The following is an 18,829-nucleotide window of genomic DNA, read 5'->3' on the forward strand; positions in this document are numbered from 1 at the left end:
CCCGCCCGCCGCGCGGGCACATTCCTCAGTTAATTACAAGAATTAGAGGAATACAACTCCAAAGGGGAGGTGGGAGGGTTGTGAGAATATATTGCCTGCTGTCTTCGGAGAACACCTGTTACAGGTGAGTAACTACTCTTTCTCCAAAGACAAGCAGGCCAATATTCTCACTGATGGGGTATCCCTAGCCCCCAGGCTCACTCAACACAACAAAGAATGGTCAATTGGGTCCCGCAACGGCGAGGACAAAAACAAAATTGACCTGAAACCAAATTCAACTAACTGAGAGTGCAGCCTGGAACAGAATAAAATGGGCCTAGGGGGGTGGAGTTGGATTCTAAACCCCAAACAGACTCTGCAGCACCGACTGCCCAAACCGACTGTCGCGTCGGCTATGCTGCTGAAGGCAGTAATGTGATGTGAATGTGTGGATCGAAGCCCACGTCGCAGCTTTGCAAATCTCTTCTATGGTGGCTGACTTTAGATGAGCCAGTGACGCCGCCATGGCTCTAACATTATGAGCCGTGACATGACCGTCCAAAGTCAGCCCGGCTTGGGCGTAAGAGAAGGAAATGCAATCTGCTAGCCAATTAGAGATGGTGCGTTTTCCGACAGCAACTCCCCTCTTGTTGGGATTAAAAGAAACAAACAGATGGGCGGACTTTCTGAAGGGGCGCGTCCGCTCCACGTAACAGGCCAGTGCTCTTTTACAGTCCAAAGTGTGCAACTTGCTTTCGCCCGGGCTCATGTGAGGAGGGGGAAAAAATGTTGGCAAGACAATTGACTGGTTCAGATGGAACTCCGACACCACCTTCGGTAGAAACTTTGGGTGCGTGCGGAGGACTACTCTGTCATGATGAAAGACAAGGAATGGTGCATGAACTACCAGGGCTTGAAGCTCACTGACCCTACGAGCTGAAGTAACAGCCACCAAGAAAATGACCTTCAAGGTCAAGTACTTCAGATGACAGGAATCCAGTGGCTCAAAAGGAGTTGTCATCAGCTGGGTGAGAACGACATTGAGATCCCATGGCACTGGAGGAGGTTTGATAGGGGGCTTTGACAAAAACAAACCTCTCATGAAACGCGTGACTAAAGGCTGTCCAGAAATCGGCAAGCCATCAACATGTGAATGATAAGCACTGATTGCGCTAAGATGAACCTTGACCGAGTTAGTCTTAAGACCAGACTCGGATAAATGCAGAAGGTACTCAAGCAAGGTCTGTGCAGGACAAGAGAAAGGATCTAGACCGTTGCTGTCACACCAGACGGCAAACCTCCTCCATTTAAAAGAGTAACACTTATGTGTGGAATCTTTCCTGGAAGCAAACAGAACTCTGGAGACACCCTCAGAGAGACCAAAGGAGGCAACCTCTATGCTCGCAACATCCAGGCCGTGAGAGCTAGAGATCGGAGGTTGGGATGTAGAAGCGCCCCCTCGTTCTGAGTAATGAGGGTCGGAAAACAGTCCAATCTCCATGGCTCTTCTGACGAAAGTTCCAGAAGAAGGGGAAACCATATCTGGCGGGGCCAAAAAGGCGCTATCAGAATCATGGTTCCGTGGTCCTGCTTGAGTTTCAGGAGAGTCTTCCCTACTAAAGGGATGGGAGGATAAGCATACAGGAGTCCTGTCCCCCAAAAAAGGAGGAAGGCATCCGACGCTAGTCTGCCGTGGGCCTGGAGTCTGGAACAGAATTGAGGAACCTTGTGAGTGTCCTGGGAAGCAAAAAGATCTATCGATGGAGTTCCCCAAACTCGAAAGATCTTTTTGACAATAGTCATGTTCAAGGACCACTCGTGAGGCCGCATAACTCTGCTCAGCCTGTCGGCCAGACCGTTGTTTACACCGGCTAGATAAGTGGCTTGGAGAAACATTCCGTTTTGATAGGCCCATAGCCACATCTGCATGGCCTCCTGGCACAGAGGACGAGATCCGGTCCCGCCTTGCTTGTTGGTATAATACATTGCCACTTGATTGTCTGTCTGAATGAGAACAATTTTGTTGGCTAGCCGATCTCTGAAGGCCCTCAGAGCGTTCCAGATCGCTCGCAATTCCAGGAGATTGATCTGGAGATGCTTCTCCTGAAGAGACCAAGCTCCTTGAGTGTGAAGCCCATCTACATGCGCTCCCCACCCGAGGAGGGATGCATCCGTCGTCAGCACTTTTTGAGGCTGAGGAATTTGAAATGGGCGCCCCAAGACCAGATTGGATCGAATGGTCCACCAAGTGAGGGAATTGCGAAAATTGGTGGACAGCCGGACAACATCCTCTAGATTCCCTGTGGCTTGAAACCACTGAGAAGCTAGGGTCCATTGAGCCGATCTCATGTGTAGACGTGCCATGGGTGTCACATGAACTGTGGAGGCCATGTGGCCAAGCAATCTCAACATCTGCCGAGCTGTGATCTGCTGAGATGCTTGTACTTTGGAAACCAGAGACAGAAGTCTGTCTGCTCTGGGCCCTGGGAGATAAGCACAAGCTGTCTGTGTGCACAACAGAGCTCCTATAAATTCCAATTGTTGAACTGGGACGAGATGGGACTTGGGGTAATTGATGACAAAGCCCAGCATCTCTAGCACCTGAATAGTCATCCGCATGGACTGCAAAGTTTCTTGCGGGGAGGTGTTCTTCACCAGCCAATCGTCCAGATAAGGGAACACATGCACTCCCAGTCTGCGTAGCGACGCTGCCACAACTGCCAGGCACTTTGTAAAAACCCTGGGTGCAGACGCCAAGCCAAAAGGCAAAACACAGTACTGAAAGTGCTGTGATCCCAGCCGAAATCGAAGATACTTCCTGTGGGCTGGAAGTATCGATATGTGAGTGTAAGCATCCTTCAAGTCCAGAGAGCATAGCCAATCGTTTTTCTGAATCATGGGAAGAAGAGTGCCCAGGGAAAGCATCCTGAACTTTTCTTTGACCAGATATTTGTTCAGGGCCCTTAGGTCTAGGATGGGACGCATCCCCCCTGTTTTCTTTTCCACAAGGAAGTACTTGGAATAGAATCCCAGCCCTTCTTGCCCTGGTGGTACGGGCTCGACCGCATTGGCGCTGAGAAGGGCGGAGAGTTCCTCTGCAAGTACCTGCCTGTGGCAGGAGCTGAAATACTGAGCTCTTGGTGGGCAATTTGGAGGTTTGGAAATCAAATTGAGGGTGTACCCGCACCGGACTATTTGAAGAACCCACCGATCGGAGGTTAAGAGAGGCCACCTTTGGTGAAAAACTTTTAACCTCCCTCCGACCGGCAGATCGTCCGGTACAAGCACTTTGACTTCGGCTATGCTCTGCTGGAGCCAGTCAAAAACCCGTCCCTGGTTTTTGCTGGGGAGCTGCAGGGGGCTGCTTCGGTGCCCGCTGCTGACGAGAGCGAGCGGGCTGGGGTCGAGCCTGAACCGGCTGACGGGAAAAAGGAGTGTACCTACGATTTCTAGAAGCGTAGGGAGCACTTCTTTTCCCCTTAAAAAACTTCCTAGCAGTGGAAGTGGTTGCAGAAGGCGCCCGGCGGGAGAGAGAGTCCATAGCGTTATCACGCTGGTAGAGATGATCAATCATCTCTTCAACCTTCTCTTCAAAAAGGTGATCCCCCCGGCATGGGATATCTGCTATCTTCCGCTGAGTTCTTTCCTCCAGGTTAGAGGCACGCAGCCATGAGAGCCTGCGCATCGCTATACCTTGAGCGGAAAAGCGAGATGTCACATCGCAAGTTTCAAAAATGCCCCTGGACAGGAACTTGCGACACGCCTTCTGTTGCCTGATCACTTGGCGAAAGGGTTCAGCTTTCTCCTCAGGGAGTGTATCTACTAAACTCTCAAGTTGCCTCACAGAGTTCCGTAAATGCACACTCGTGAAGAGTTGGTAAGACTGGATTTTGGAAGCGAGCAGACCAGCCTGATACGCCTTCCTCCCAAAAGAGTCCAGAGTTGCAAATTCTCGCCCCGGGGGCGCCGAGGAGAAATTCCTGGAACTCTTGGCTCTTCTGAGGGCAGAATCCACCACCGCTGAATCATGAGGCAATTGGGTCTGCATGAGACCGGGTTCCCCGTGGATCCGATATTGGGACTCAACTTTTTTAGGGACGGTTGGACTAGAAAAAGGCTTCTCCCAGTTCCTCAGCATAAGTTCCTTAAGAGTCTCATGAAAAGGAACTGTGGCAGAAGATGAAGGTGGAGATGGATAGTCCAGAACCTCCAGCATTTTGGCTCTGGGCTCGTCCACAATTTCCACGGGGAAGGGGATGGCCTCAGACATCTCCCGAACAAAAGATGGAAAAGACAAGCTCTCGGGAGGAGACAGCTGCCTTTGTGGCGAGGGAGTGGAGTCAGATGGAATGCCTTGAGAATCCTCGCCAGAGAACTCCCCATGCACTCCTTCATCATCCTCGGATGAGGTATCATCAGATGGGGCTAAAAGCTCAGACAGAGCCGCCCGAATCTGAGCCCGTCTCGACGAAGAGGCTTGATGGCCTCTATGATGGTGCCGAGAAGTTGATGGTCCCTGAGGCTCCGGGGAAGCTTCCTGCTCTGATGCCTCGGGAGAGTCAACTCGGGAAGTCAAAGACACCGGCACCGGAGGCGGCACCGGTGAGACAGACCTCACCACAGGCTGAAGGCCTGATGCAGGAACATCCGGCATCGGCAATGTCGACACCTTCGACGCCGTCGGCACCGGTGCCTCTGAAAGCATCGACACCGGCCCCGTCGACGCCGTCGGCACCGACAACCTCGATGCCGACTGCCACTGCTGCATCATGTTCATGAAAAATGGGAACATGGCCTGCATACTCTCATCCAGAGCTGGTGTCGGAAAAGGCTGCGGGGTCGGTTGAGGTGTCGGAGGCAAAGTCTGCTGAGGTTGGGGAGTGGGGACTCGGCTGCCAGCGACCCCACGCGTCGGAACCTCAGTAATAGAGGGAGAGCGATCCTCTCGGCACCGACGCTTCTCGGGTATCGAGTGTATCGATGACCCGGAGCTCCCGGTGCCGTGTCTCGAAGGAGATCGACGACGATGCTTCTTGGCCTTCGCCCGACGCATGTCATCGAGACTCCTCGGCACCGGAGAGGAGGACGTGGAATCCACACGTCTCCTCGGGGCCGGGTCCGACGCAGGACGGTCCCGGGGGGCCTGCACAGCAGGAGGCGCCGAGGCGGGTGGGGACCCACTCGATGCATCACTGCTCCCAGCGTGCATGGGTCTAATGGCAGCCTGTCCCCTGTCTCCCGGTGCCGACGCCTCCTTCGACGTCGACCTCGACGACGCCGGCCTCGAAGACATCATCCTCGACGGCACTGACTTCACCGGCACCGACTTACCCGGCGCCGGTTTGGAGGGCGCCGACTTAGACGACGTCGACGGCGCCGACTTCGACGGCGCCGACGCCGAAGCACCGGGCCCAAAAATCTTTTCTCTCTGGGCGTCTCGAGAGAGCAGTGTCCGCTTCTTCATGGCGAGACACAATTTACAACTCTCCGAGCGGTGATCCGGCCCAAGGCACTGAATACACCACGAGTGTGTATCAGTGCCAGAGATGGCCCGATGACAGCGGGCACAAGGCTTGAAGCCGCTGGGCGTCTTCGTTGACATCTCGGGAAAAATTGTCCCTGCCAAATCAAAAGACGCGATTGTGTCTATAAAAAGATGACACAAAAAAATCAAAGAAAAAAACGGGAAAATAACCCGACCGAGCGATTTAAATAAAATCGCAGGCTAAAAGAAAGGAAACTTAATAAACGAAAAAACTCTAAAATTAACTATAAAGGATACTTCCTTTTGATGAATCTTCACCTCCGGGCACAGGAGGAACACGAAGACGAAGGTCGAGCTCCGTGTCACCTCAGACGCGGAGAAGAAAAAACTGAGGAATGTGCCCGCGCGGCGGGCGGGAAAGTGGACGCGCGCATGCGCACTGCATCCGCCCACGCGACGGGGGACATTTTTAGTTTTGTCATGGACTTTGCTGGAAAGTCCTCCGGGCCGACGTGACGTCACCCATCAGTGAGAATATTGGCCTGCTTGTCTTTGGAGAACACTCAGTTTAACTGTCTCCACACCAGATTCAGAATGAGCCAGGTAATCTTTTAAAATTTAACCCATAGGGTTACAATAGTTTTGCCTGCTCTTCTAAGTCTCGAGGTAGGACCAAAACAAAAAATACTCTGGAATCCAACCTTGCACAATTTTAAACAAAAAACAGACATGTTTGAAAATAATACTGGCCTCTATTGGCAACCAGTGTAACAACATAAAATGAGGATATACTATCATACCTGAAGAGTCAAAAAATCAGACAGACCGCTGTATTCTCCACTATAACATATGTACTATAAGTGTATTTCTTTCTTATTTTAGTCTTCTAATTTATTGATTTTGTGATTTGTTTTGTAAGATGAAGTATTCTTCAACTATGGCTACTTTATGTATTTTTTTTCTGGCTCTGCCTTGAGCTATGTTAATGGTTAAGTGGGTTATAAATGTGCTATCAATTTACACACTAACATTTATGCCTGCCTTTTATTTTTTTGTTACATTTGTACCCCGCGCTTTTCCACTCATGGCAGGCTCAATGCGGCTTACATAGTGTAAGTCACTATTTCCCAAGTCCTGTCCTGGAATACCCCTTGTCTTGCCCCATCCTTGGCCACCTTTAAATCTAGACTGAAAGCCCACCTCTTTAACATTGCTTTTGACTCGTAACCACTCGCCTCCACCTACCCTCCTCTCTTCCTTCCCATTCACATTAATTGATTTGATTTGCTTACTTTATTTATTTTTTGTCTATTAGATTGTAAGCTGTTTGAGCAGGGACTGTCTTTCTTCTATGTTTGTGCAGCACTGCGTACGCCTTTTAGCGCTATAGAAATGCTAAATAGTAGTAGTAGTAGTAACTGTCCCTCCTGCGTACCTTGTAAATAGATCTTCATCTGCAGCGAGTGATACATACTGCTCACACCGACCCCGCAGCCTTCCCTCTGACATATTCCTACCTGTGTGGTAACAGGAAGTTGCATCAGTGGGAAGGATGTGAGGCCAACATGAGTAGCGTGTATTAGTTGTTGCTTGCTGCTGGTGAAAATCTGCTATTTAAAAGGTATGCGGGAGAGGGGGGATGTTTGAGAGATCATATGGCATGCTGGTGAGAGAAAAAGATACCAAATCACCTGTAGGATGGGGCAGGGTTCTTCTGCCCACCCATCTTGGGCCCAGGCCCACCCAAAATTGGGTGTCTGGCTACGCCCCTGATGCATAAACTTGATCCGCATACACTGTCTCCATTATATGCAAATTTCTCATGCATATTCATTGTGGCTATCCTGAAAACCTGACTGGCAAGTGGTACTCCAGGACCGGACTTGGGAAACACTGGTGTAAGTGATGTCACCTAAATGTTGGGCCACAGATGTCAACTTATGAATTCAAACTTTAATAAAATCACCTCAACCCCAAAATACCCCCACCAAGGGAACGGAGAAGTAAAAAGAAAGGGACAGAGACTTGGAGGATTCCTCCTCCTCTCTCGCTTTAGTTTTTAACAGCATGCCAAAACTAGCTTGAATCTTTGACCCTCAGGCTTAGAAACAGCTACTTTTATTTTTTTTTAATGTGACTAAGAAAGGCAAAGCTGCAAATAGAAAACAGCATCTCTATATGATACCCTCCTGGCCAAACTCGCCATGGAAAAGGCAGACCCCCCCAATAGAAATAGCACACTGCCCAAACTAATTACTAAGGAAAATCCTCTGCTTTAAGGGATTCTATCATTAGGAAGGCAGAGCTAAGTGTGCATGCATGAAAAATAAATAATGATTTTCACTAGTAAAGTAAGGGAGAACCTGGAGAAAAGAACCTGAAGGCCTGAGAGCCTGTGGTCAAAACTCAAACTAAGGCTCAGAGGCTGCTTTAGAGATAAGATCTATTTATTTATTTGTTACATTTGTATCCCACATTTTCCCACCTATTTGTAGGCTCAATGTGGCTTACATAATACTGGAGAGGTGTTTGCAGACTCCGGTGTAAACAAATACAAAGTGATATTGTGGTAAGATAAAGTTCATGTGGCACAGCCACATTAGGGAATCGTACAACAGAAGAGTTGTGTTATGTCCATTATGTACTTTAGTTTTGTTATGTTGCAGAGATCAGGCATTTATGTTGGATCGGTAGGGTATGCCTTTTTAAACAGGTTAGTTTTTAGTTTTTTCCAGAAGTTTAGGTGGTCGTACGTAGTTTTCAAGGCTTTTGGTAATGCATTCCACAGTTGTGTGCTTATGTAGGAGAAACTGTATGTGTAAGTTGATTTGTATTTGAGTCCTTTGCAGCTTGGGTAGTGCAGATTTAGGTATGTTCATGTTGATTCGGATGTGTTTCTAGTTGGTAGGTCGATCAGTCTGTCATGTATCCCGGGGCTTCACCGTAGATAATTTTGTGAACCAGAGTGCAGATTTTTAAAGCAATGTGTTCTTTGATTGGGAGCCAGTGTCGTTTTTTGCGGAGGGGTTTTGCGCTTTCAAATCACGTTTTTCCAAAGATAAGTCTAGCTGCCGTGTTTTGAGCGGTCTGAAGTTTCTTTAATGTTTGTTCTTTGCATTCCGCATAAATTCCATTGCAGTAGTCTAAATGGCTTAGTACCATTGATTGTATCAGGTTGCAAAATGTTCCCCTCGGGAAGAATCGTTTCACGCGTTTAAGTTTCTACATTGAGTGGAACATTTTCTTTGTTGTGGATGTCACTTGGCTCTCTAGTGTTAGGATGCGGTCCAATGTAACGCCGAGGATTTTCAGGCTGTCTGAGATAGGGAGGGTGTAATCTGGGGTGTTGATAATTGTGGGGTTGTCCGCACTGTGTTGGGATGAGAGGATAAGACAGTGTGTTTTTTCTTTGTTGAGTTTTAGTTGAAATGCATTTGCCCAAGAGTCCATGATGTTCAAGCTGATCTTGATTTTGTTAGTGATTTCTGTCAGTTTAGATTTGTAAGGAATGTATATTGCGACATCGTCTGCATAGATGAAGGGGTTAAGGCCTTGGTTGGATAAGGACTTGGCTAGTGGGGTCATCATTAAGTTGAAGAGAATCGGTGATAGCGGTGATCCTTGTAGTACTGCGCAGTCTGCTTTCCATGGTGATGATATATGTTTCAGTTTGATTTTACTTGGTATGTTCTACCCTTGATCCAGCTAAGTATGTTTCCACCAATCCCGAACTTCCTCCACAACCCTCCAGACCGGTCAAGACGCGTGGGTTATGTCCTCCTACCAGCAGAGGGAGACTGAGAAACACTGAGCTTTTGAATACTGTATATATAACCTGTGCAGTACATCCACTAGCCAGTATTTTCTCAGTCTCAGCAGAGGTAGAAGGACAGCCTGTGCAGTCTTCAATAGTCTGGTGAGGTAGTTTGGATACTAGGTCACGGGGACTTGTTGGTTTCCTGACCATTTTCTTTTCTTGGCTTACCCTGTACGTGTGTTAAAAAAAAAATCATATTAATAATTAAGTGCTTCGGGGCCCTGGGTCCGGTGGGGCCCAGTGTTTTCCCCCTGGGGTGTCACACCTAATTTGGGTCCCTCCCCCTGTGCTGCTCTCTGTTTTGAGATCCTGGCAGCTTTGTGCCTCGGCTGCTTTCCTAGTACTGTAGCCTTGAGTGCCTCACAATTCTCAGCTGCCAATTTATGTTCCTGTTTCTTTAAGAGCAACAGTGAATTTTTCTCCTGCTCAGAACAAACGGAGTTTCAGTTCTTTGTTAGAGCGTGAGAGCAGCGCGAGTGTGTTGAGTGTGTGAGAGATTTTGGGGCCGTTTCGCGCAACAGTGGTTTTTGCCCTCGTGTTTAGATGGCGGGCAAACTGCTCCGGTGTCGCGTGTGCGCGCGCCGCGGTGTTGAATCCCCGGGAGCGCAGTGTCGTCTTTGTGGCAAACCAAAGCAGGCGACGGTGGCGGCGGCTCCCCCCGAGTTAACTGCGGAGGTCCCGGCAGTTTCGGGAGTTGCTGGGGCAGTGGGGACGCCACTTGGGACATCAGCGATGGCTCCGGTTTTGGCGGGAACGTCCGCCATTTTGTCGGCGGCGCACGCTGCGGATTCAGCGGTTTTTGGGCCCACTTCCCTCGTTTTGGTTGCAAAAGGCCCGTCGGAGGCTCCTGGAGGGGTTGGCTTTCCCCCTGAGTTTGTGTGGACCCTCTATCAGGCATGGAGGACGGGACCCCCCAATTGGAGGAGGGGGCTAGTACCTCGCTAGCAAAAAGACCACGGGTGGATTGGTCAGATGACGGGGAGTTCTTTTCTCCGGGTGGTTCTGACTTGGCGCTTAGTGAGCTTGGGGACCCAGAGGGGTTTGAAGGCTCGCAGGATGCGGGGTGCTTGATTCCTGGGGAGGATCCCTCGGTGGTTCATATTTTCCACAGGGATGAGCTGTCGGAGCTTATAGATCAGGTGTCGGCCACCCTTAAGTTTGATCAGCCAGAGGTGGCCATGGGGGAGGCTAGACAGGTGGATCCCTTAGTTAAAGGTATCCAGCGGAAAGCCCGGTCCTTCCCCATGAACACGGATCTCCGGGATATGGTTTTTCAGGAGTGGAATGCTCCGGATGCGCCATGTAAAATCGCGAAAGCCATGGCGAGGCTTTATCCTCTTCCGCAGGAGGATAGGGATTCCTTTAAGGCTCCCACAGTGGATGCCGTGGTGACGGCAGTTACTAAGGTTACGGCAATCCCGGTAGATAGAGGTACCGCTCTCCGTGACCCCCAGGATAGGAGGCTAGAATCATTTCTCAAGCGTACTTTCGATCTGTCAGCTCTAGCCTTGCAGGCCTCGGTGTGTGGGGGCCTGGTAGCTCAGGCGGGTTTTCGCTGGGCCGAGAAACTTCTGGATGATTCGGTGGAGGTTGGTTCCTCGGGGGTCCAGGAGTTAGCCAAGCTGGAAATGGGATCGTCCTTTTTGTCGGATGCTCTTTATGATTTATTGCGTGCTTCGGCAAAAAATATGGCTATGGTAGTGGGGGCACGTAGGGCCCTCTGGTTACGCGGTTGGGTCGCGGACGCGGCCTCTAAGGCTAAGCTGTGTTCTCTTCTCTTCAAGTGATCCTTGTAGTACTCCGCAGTCTGCTTTCCATGGTGATGATATATGTTTCAGTTTGATTTTACTTGGTATGTTCTACCCTTGATCCAGCTAAGTATGTTGCCACCAATCCCGAACTTATCTAGTACTCTTATTAATATATTGTGGTTTACCATGTCCTTCCCACACAGCAAAAAAAAGAAGAAGGATTAGTCTCTCAGCGAGCGCCCTACATAAGCAGCCCAGTCTTTGGCCAGTTCACCCCAAGCACTGTAGTACACTGCAGCATCAATTTGAGGCTTGGGACCCAAGCACCCTTCGGACTAGTCACAGCAAAAGGATTTCCCCAAACACAATGTGGAAGCAATTTCTCACCCGGTGTAGAACTATTGCAGAAAGAAATTCAGTTGTGAGAGGCGTATATGTAGTGGGGTGGGGGGGGGGGGGGAGCGAGGGACTGACTTCTCCAAGTTATCCCCTCAGCTCTCTTACAAAAATGTTTATCCAAATGTACATAAATTTAGATATGAAAACTAATTAAAGCCATCCCTTACTGAACTTGTATAAGTTCTCCAGCTAACCATGGAACATCAGTAACAAAACCAGCTTCAAGACCACTTTACTTTTTTTTTTTTAATGGAGCATAATTCTCAAATGAGGAATTCCTCTGCTCTACTGACACAACAGTTCTTCTAGTGGGTCAGGAGCTTCTCAGAAACAGGCCAGGAGCTGCACAGTCTGTCTATCCCATCTGCTGGAGACAGAGAAGTACTGAACATTCTAAGGCTGCACGGTGCCCTTTAAGGATGAATCACTCAGACCTACTTTGTTTCTGTCTCCATCCGCTGGTCACTAGACATTCTGGACTGGTCTGGTATGGACACAATTGAAGGTAAGAGTTGACTCCTGCTATTGCATACTGGGAGTAGAGGAAGCATAGGGAAGAAAGATGCATAACTACAGCAAGCAATGCCTTGGTAGAATTTCTCTGATTTGTGGCATGAAAAGCACTTCTGATTAATTGGATATCTAAAGTTCCCCCCACTTTCACCAGTCCATTTGAAACAAAAGTTTCTATTACATCAAAGTGAGTAAAGTTTTAAATAAATAGGAGACCATACTGTGTTTTCTTTATCTCAGCTAAAGGACGATTGAAGAGACCTGTAAAAAGGCAATGGAAGGAGAGGTTTAAGAAAATTAAAATTAATTTAAAGAAGCATTGTTTTAGATATTGTATTTATCTTTACCAATACATATTGTGTAAAAAATCTTTTAAGTGTTTTTGTCTTTTACTTATGTCTTAAAAGTTTTGTACAGAGATGATATTGCATTCTTGACTGGCACCTATAGTGAAAACATGCCAGTTGTGATTGATAGAAGAGAATTACCAGAGAGCAGATGCTAAGGAGAGGGGACAAGGCTAAGCAGCAGGGTCTGAAGGAGGAATGAGAAAGAGGAGGATGAGGAGAGTGTCACTGAAGAGCTTCTTCTAAAGAAAGGATGAGAAAGGAGATCATAGACTATGGAGAAGCAAGCATGTCCAGGGAGCAGGGGCCGAGGAAAGGGCTGGAATAATAGGAGAGCATAGCTAAGCAGTAGGATTTAATAGGATTTAGATGCTTAGAGAAAGGACTGGGGAAGGTGACCAGTCTGCAAGGTAAGAGGAAACTGCTAGAGTAACTCTTCAGCCCCTAGTTCCTTCGGAAGACTCTGTGCTTCAGCTCCTTCCGTAGAAGATCTCTCTCCTTGCGGATTCCCTGCAGTACTGTTTGATTCTCCTGAGCCCTGCGGACCAAGTATGGTACAACATCATCCACAGAGCCATATGGGATGGATTTGTAGATTGCATATCCGGCTTGACCTGTAGAGACAAGAGGAGGAAACAAGATGACCATTTCACATGCACTGATGGAAGAGATGACAGAGAGGGGGAAAATTCTAAGAGAATGGATATAAGTAGGAGGAATGATGAAAGTGTTCAGGAGAGGACTAAAATGGATGAATTGCAGATCTTTCAAAACAGAATCAGCTTCTGCAGTGGGAAAAGAGAGGAAGGTATGTAGAATGCTTCTGTACCCAAGGTGAGGGAGACTTGGTCGCACATGCCCAGCAGCTGCCCAAAGCATACAGCACCTCCGTCCTGGGGAATATTCAGCTCACGCATTCTGCAATGGGAAGGAGATAAGTCAAACTGGGATTTTCTATGCTACTTCAGTTAGATTTCAACCTTTTTTATTCTCCATAAATCTCCTCTTTGCATCCCTCCCATCATATAGTAATTATGGTCTCCCCCCTCTCACCTCTGCACTGCATGAAGCACAGACTCTTCATTGTGACTTGCCACAATTATATTGTAACAGTTCCCATGTTTCCCAATAAGTTCCAGCATCATGTCCAGGGAACGCTGATAGCTGCAGAGACAGATTAGTAACCTCTGAGTCTATAATGTGTAATGATCTAGAGGACAGATAGGAATCTCTTGAGTATATAATGCAAATCAAATGTCTGTCTTTTGCTCTAAGGAAGAGCAAGAAAGTGTGCATTCTCAGTCCCATGCTATGGCTAAAGAAAAAAACCCTCTTTTGTCCTCAGTAAAGAGGTCAGGCACGACCAATAAAATTGCACTAAACCTAAACCCCCAGAAATCCCTACCTAAATCCAGAATCTCCAATAATAATCATCAAACTCCAGCAGCTCAGCACATAGCACTAAAGGATTGCTAGATAACTATGGGCCAGAAGCCCTACATCTCTAGTTGCTTTTAAGAGACCGTTCTTATTGTCCTGCTTCTCCCTTTCTTTGGACTGATCACTATTAGCAGCTACTTTTCCATCCATAGTCTGCACCTCTGATTTGTTGTCTCCCAGTCTCGGTTGATGGGGTCCTCATAGCCTTTCTCCTTTGCCAGTTTTCGTTCCTTATCCATGTATGCCCCACGAACAAGCTTCACACCAAAACAAATGCCCAACCGGTCAGCCAATGCCACATCTCGGCAGAGGAGGTCATATGATTCCTGTGCAATGCAAAGCATCTGGAGTTAAAGGTATGAGAAACCATAAAGCAAAAGATCTATCTGCTTGTTCCAATCTCAGGTACTCAAAACGATAGGGTCATACATCTGCCCTAATGCCAACATGTGGACCCCAAAACCCAAGTAACCTACAGAAAAAGGATTTAGCCGCAAGTCCCAATATAATGAGAACTTAAACAAACAGATGCGCTTGGGCAACCCAGTCTCAGCAGTATATAGCATCCTCATTCCCCAGTCACATCCAGTCTAAGGCTATCTTGGGTCTAAGCCTCCTTCCCCATAGTTGAGACAGCGGTCACCTTAAGGTAGCACTGGTAGGTGTTCCAAATCCAAGGCTCTATCTGATTGCATTGTGCCATCATAGCCATAGTAACCAATGTCAGTGCAGGGTTCATGTATGTATACTCCGCATCCACCAAAACACGTACTCCATGGTCTTTGGCATACTGTGGAAGTAATAAAAGATTACACCAATAATTCCTATGGCTGATGCCTTCAACAGGATCCAGTAATATTCATTCTTTGTTGTCTTAATACCTTAGCTTGATCTTGTACTCCCTTTTAATTTATTCATGCCTTTTTGTAGTCTACTGATTATCATTTTCTATTGGTTAATGCATTTCAAGTAATCTAATACCACTAACTCTGTAATGGCTGATGCCTTTAGCATGGTCTGACATTTTTTTCTCAGTAGTTGATGCTTTTGTATGTTTTACTACTACTTATTTCTCATCCTTATGAAGACATTGGCTCTTGATTGAACATATAGAATACCAGTTACCCCTCCGAAGGGACACCACCTTGTAGTGGTGGAGGGGCTTCTGTGTTTCAATGGCTCAGAGGGCTATGTTGAAGGGTTACATATATCAGACAGGCCTCTGAGGAGAAACCAGACAAAGAGTGCCCCAAACTGGGAGAGTGGTAAGATGGCGACCTGAAGTTTCGTCTTTACGTAAATTTCCTCTCTGCAATTGCAGTTACCTTAACTGAGAGGAAGTGGACAACTGGCGGGCAGCCGCCGATGGCCAGTGTTTTGTCCCCTGAGCAGCAAGTGCGGGACCGCTGCGTGACGAACTGCCCACAGATGAAAGGGTTGGCGAGTCCTTTGATTAGCGCCGGCGAACGAGCGTCGACACTCTTGGACCTGGAAAAAAACAACTCCATCGCCCCCGAATTATTCAACCACCATGTCCAAAGGAGTGGAGGAGCGAGTTAGAGGCATATGCTGAAACTGAGGACGTTTACAGCAGAACCCGAATCGGCGGAACCACTCCTAAACACCTAAGAGAAATCAACTTGGAGTTTTTGACTCCCGTGGAGGTTACATTGAATACCATCTGGAAGGCGCTTCGGGACCTAACGGTGGCAGTAAATAATTTTGCTTCAGATATAATTTTATTAGAGAGTTACATGGACAATTCAACTGAACCCTTTGAGAGTAAAAAATTGATATAACAAATGATTCTACACGAGCAAGAAGTGGTTATGATTTTGAAAATGATAATAGACCAGAAACTTTGAATAATAAAATGAATATTATTATAGATGATTAATATCGGAGATTATTGTTTTTCCCAGAGTTCCGGGTATGACTCCTAAAGTTTTCCTCAGAAATATTTCCTCAAATTATTACTTTAAAAGGAGTGAAGCCTGTGAAAACTGGGATTACTTTAATCAGTGGGATTTGAATTAGAGACTTAAGTATATGTATTGTTAAATAACTTCTGGTTTTTAAAAGAGAAAGAATGTAATCAGATGTATTATTTCTAACTAATATTGGACAATAAGTATGTTTTCAGTTAAATGATTCGACTATACACCGTATTGGCCTTGAAGAAGCCAACCAGATGATCAATGTGGAATAATGAATTAGACGAGTAATATCTGGGGATAATCAGGTTAATACCATGTTTTTTTTTTCTGTTTACTGTTGAATTGATCTCCTTATCTTGTTTCACTCTCCCCATTTAGTGGTCTAAGGAAGAGAATAGAATTACGTGACTGAAATAATTCCTATATATTACTTTCTCTGTATTTTCAGCAAGTTGTTTTATCGCTTGTAAAAATTTAAATGGTTATAAATAAAAAAAAATTAAAAAAAAAGAATACCAGTTTAAAAAAAAAGTGTTGAGTGCAGGATATAGGAGGCATAACACAAAATCAGCTGACTGGGAGAAGCCTGTGGCTAGGGATGGAAACATCACCAGCTAGCAGACAGTGATGGAAACTTGAGGAGAAAGTACTTGTTTTAACAGAAATGGTGAAAATGGCTTGATGGGTTGAAGTAAGAACAGTATTAGTACTTGTGTAGTACTGCAAAACTGCCATGAGAAGTCATTGCAGCCGTTTTCTGCAGGCAACCGCAAGGAACAGTACCACAAGAGGGAACATATGATAGAAACTTTTAATTACCTATGCAGCATAAATGCACAGGAGGCAAGTCTCTTTCAGTTGAAAGGAAGCTTTGAAATGAGGGGACATAGGATGAAGGTGAAAGGGGATAGACTCAGAATTAACTTGAGAAAATACTTCTTCATGGAAAGGGTGGTGAATTTGTGGAACGGCCTCCCGGTGGAAGTGGTGGAGATGAAAACAGCAGTGGCGTTCCTAGGGGCGCTGACACCCGGGGCGGATCGCCGATGTGGCCCGCCACCCCCCCCCCCCCCCGTGCAGCGTGATCCCACCCCGGCGAAAGGACACCCCCCACCCCCAGGTGCACGCCACTGGGGGGGTGCCGTGCACCGGTCAGCGTCGTTCGTTTCCATGCTCCCTCTGCCCCGGAACAGGTTACTTCCTGTGCACCCGGGGCGGACCGCCCCGACTGCCCCCCCCCCTTGGTACGCCACTGGAAAACAGTATCTGAATTCAAGATAGGGAGACTGGATAGGCCATATGGTCTTTATCTGCCCATATTTTTCTCTGTTTTTATCTCCATGGAAAAAAGTGCAAGCAAATTTTGATATTCAGAATGAAGAGAAGAGCATGACCATGAAAATAAAAACAAAATGGTCAGGACAAAGTGGACATTTTAAAATTTGTAACACAATACAGCTCTTTACTTGACAAATAGTTTTAATGTACATGGGAAATTGTTTAATAATTAAATGTGAAAGGTTATCAACAATTGGATTTGTGCATAATCAGTGATGTAAATATTGCTACAAAATTTGCCACATAAATGTCACAGGATCTTATAAATCTGTCCTAAAACCTTTGCACAGAATCTAACCATATCTGCTTATAAGACTCAAGGTAGTACCGTGTTTCCCCGAAAATAAGACAGTGCCTTATATTAATTTTTGCTCCCAAAGATGTGCTAGGTCTTATTTTCAGGGGATGTCTTATTCGGGAGTAGTAGGGGGACTGTGGTAGTCGGGAACAGTATTGAAGTGGGGGGCGGTATCCTACAGGAGTAGGCAGTGGCTCGCCTATCTGCCCACAGTGACCGCAGGACTCGAGCGAAGCAGAGCCGCCCTGGCCGGGCTGGGAATGGAGGAGGGGTATGCACTAGGAAAGGTAATGGAATGTGGGGCCGGGCTGCTCTGGCTGGGGGTCTCGGGAGGTTGTGAGAGGGCTTATGGCGCAGGATCATCCCTATCGTAATACAAACGTTAAAAAAAAAAATTCTATGGTAGCTCCATTCCCCGTTGGTGGTGCTTTATGCACTCCTCCTGTACATTCGCAACACTTTCCATCCTTCTAGTCTGACTTAGCCCTTGGGCAATGGAGCAGCGCCGAAAGGGCTCGGTTACTCATTTTCTTTTCTTTTATTATTTCTGCAAGGGGGATGTTTCTTTTCTTTCCGGGCTCACTTACCGGTAGTTGATCTTCACAAAAGCGTGAAGGAGGATGGTAGGAGTCCGCTGGACGATAGATTTTCCAACTCAGTCTTGTTTCTTGCATTTCTTTAATGTTATTTTGTCTTTGGGTTGCAGCAAAAAAAATTAAGATTTCTGTGTCCATGTCCCATCGGGGCCAAACAAAAACTTTGCTAGGTCTTACTTTCGGGGAAGGCCTTATATTTAGCAATTCAGCAAAACCTCTACTAGGTCTTATTTTCAGGGGATGTCTTATTTTCGGGGAAACAGGGTATTTTCCAGCACACTATCCCCCTGGTTCTATAAATGACTCCCAAATTTAGACGTGCAATTGGGCATGAGATTATACAATAGGGTCCTTTGCGTGCATAAACTAATTGGCTTAATTGGTGATAATTATCAATAACAAGCAACAAAGCCCGTTTTGTGAATAATGAAACGGGCCCTAGGAAACTCGTCTAAGCGATTTCTCCTCTCTCCCCTGCTGTCCCCTCCATGTCCAGCGATTCTACTCTGCCCTGCCCTCCACTCCCATCCAATCCAGGTCCAGCTGTTCTCCTCTGCCCTGCCCTCCCCTCCATGTCCCGCAATTCTCCCCTCCCCTCCCCTCCATGTCCATCGATTCTCCTCTGCCCTCCCATCCCATCCATGTCCAGAGATTCTCCCCTCCCCTCCCATCCATGGTCAGTGACTCTCCGCTCTTCTATTCTCCCCTCCCATCCATGTGCAGACATTCTCCCCTCCTCTCCACTGCCCTTTTCTCCTTCCTGCCACCCTGCCTTTAAGCCATTCATGTTACCTGAGGTCGCAGCGGCGGCAGGCTCTTCTTGCGTCGCCTCCAGCCTTCCCTTCCCTCTCAGTGTCCCGCCCTCCTCTGATGTCATTTTGTCTTTACGCGAGGGTAGGACACTGAGAGGGAAGGGAACGCTGGCGGCG

At 47.3% G+C, this 18,829-nt stretch overlaps 1 protein-coding gene across 2 annotated transcripts in view; it reads right to left on the reverse strand.

Annotated features, from left to right (window-relative positions):
- Nucleotides 1–12,263: 12,263 nt before the first annotated feature.
- PRODH2 (proline dehydrogenase 2) overlaps nt 12,264–18,829 on the reverse strand; it is a 34,013-nt gene continuing 27,447 nt past the window's right edge. The window contains exons 6-10 of one of the 2 annotated variants that reach the window (XM_030209740.1): nt 14,375–14,521; nt 13,891–14,057; nt 13,345–13,455; nt 13,121–13,209; nt 12,264–12,905 (exon numbers count right to left, since the gene is read on the reverse strand). In XM_030209740.1, coding sequence (XP_030065600.1) covers nt 12,736–12,905; nt 13,121–13,209; nt 13,345–13,455; nt 13,891–14,057; nt 14,375–14,521 — 684 coding nt within the window. In that variant the 3' untranslated portion in view covers nt 12,264–12,735. The remainder of the gene's footprint in view (nt 12,906–13,120; nt 13,210–13,344; nt 13,456–13,890; nt 14,058–14,374; nt 14,522–18,829) is intronic. The other variant, XM_030209741.1, reaches the window with a different exon arrangement.

Source organism: Microcaecilia unicolor, chromosome 7 (assembly GCF_901765095.1).
Source record: "Microcaecilia unicolor chromosome 7, aMicUni1.1, whole genome shotgun sequence".
Lineage (NCBI taxonomy): Eukaryota > Metazoa > Chordata > Amphibia > Gymnophiona > Siphonopidae > Microcaecilia > Microcaecilia unicolor.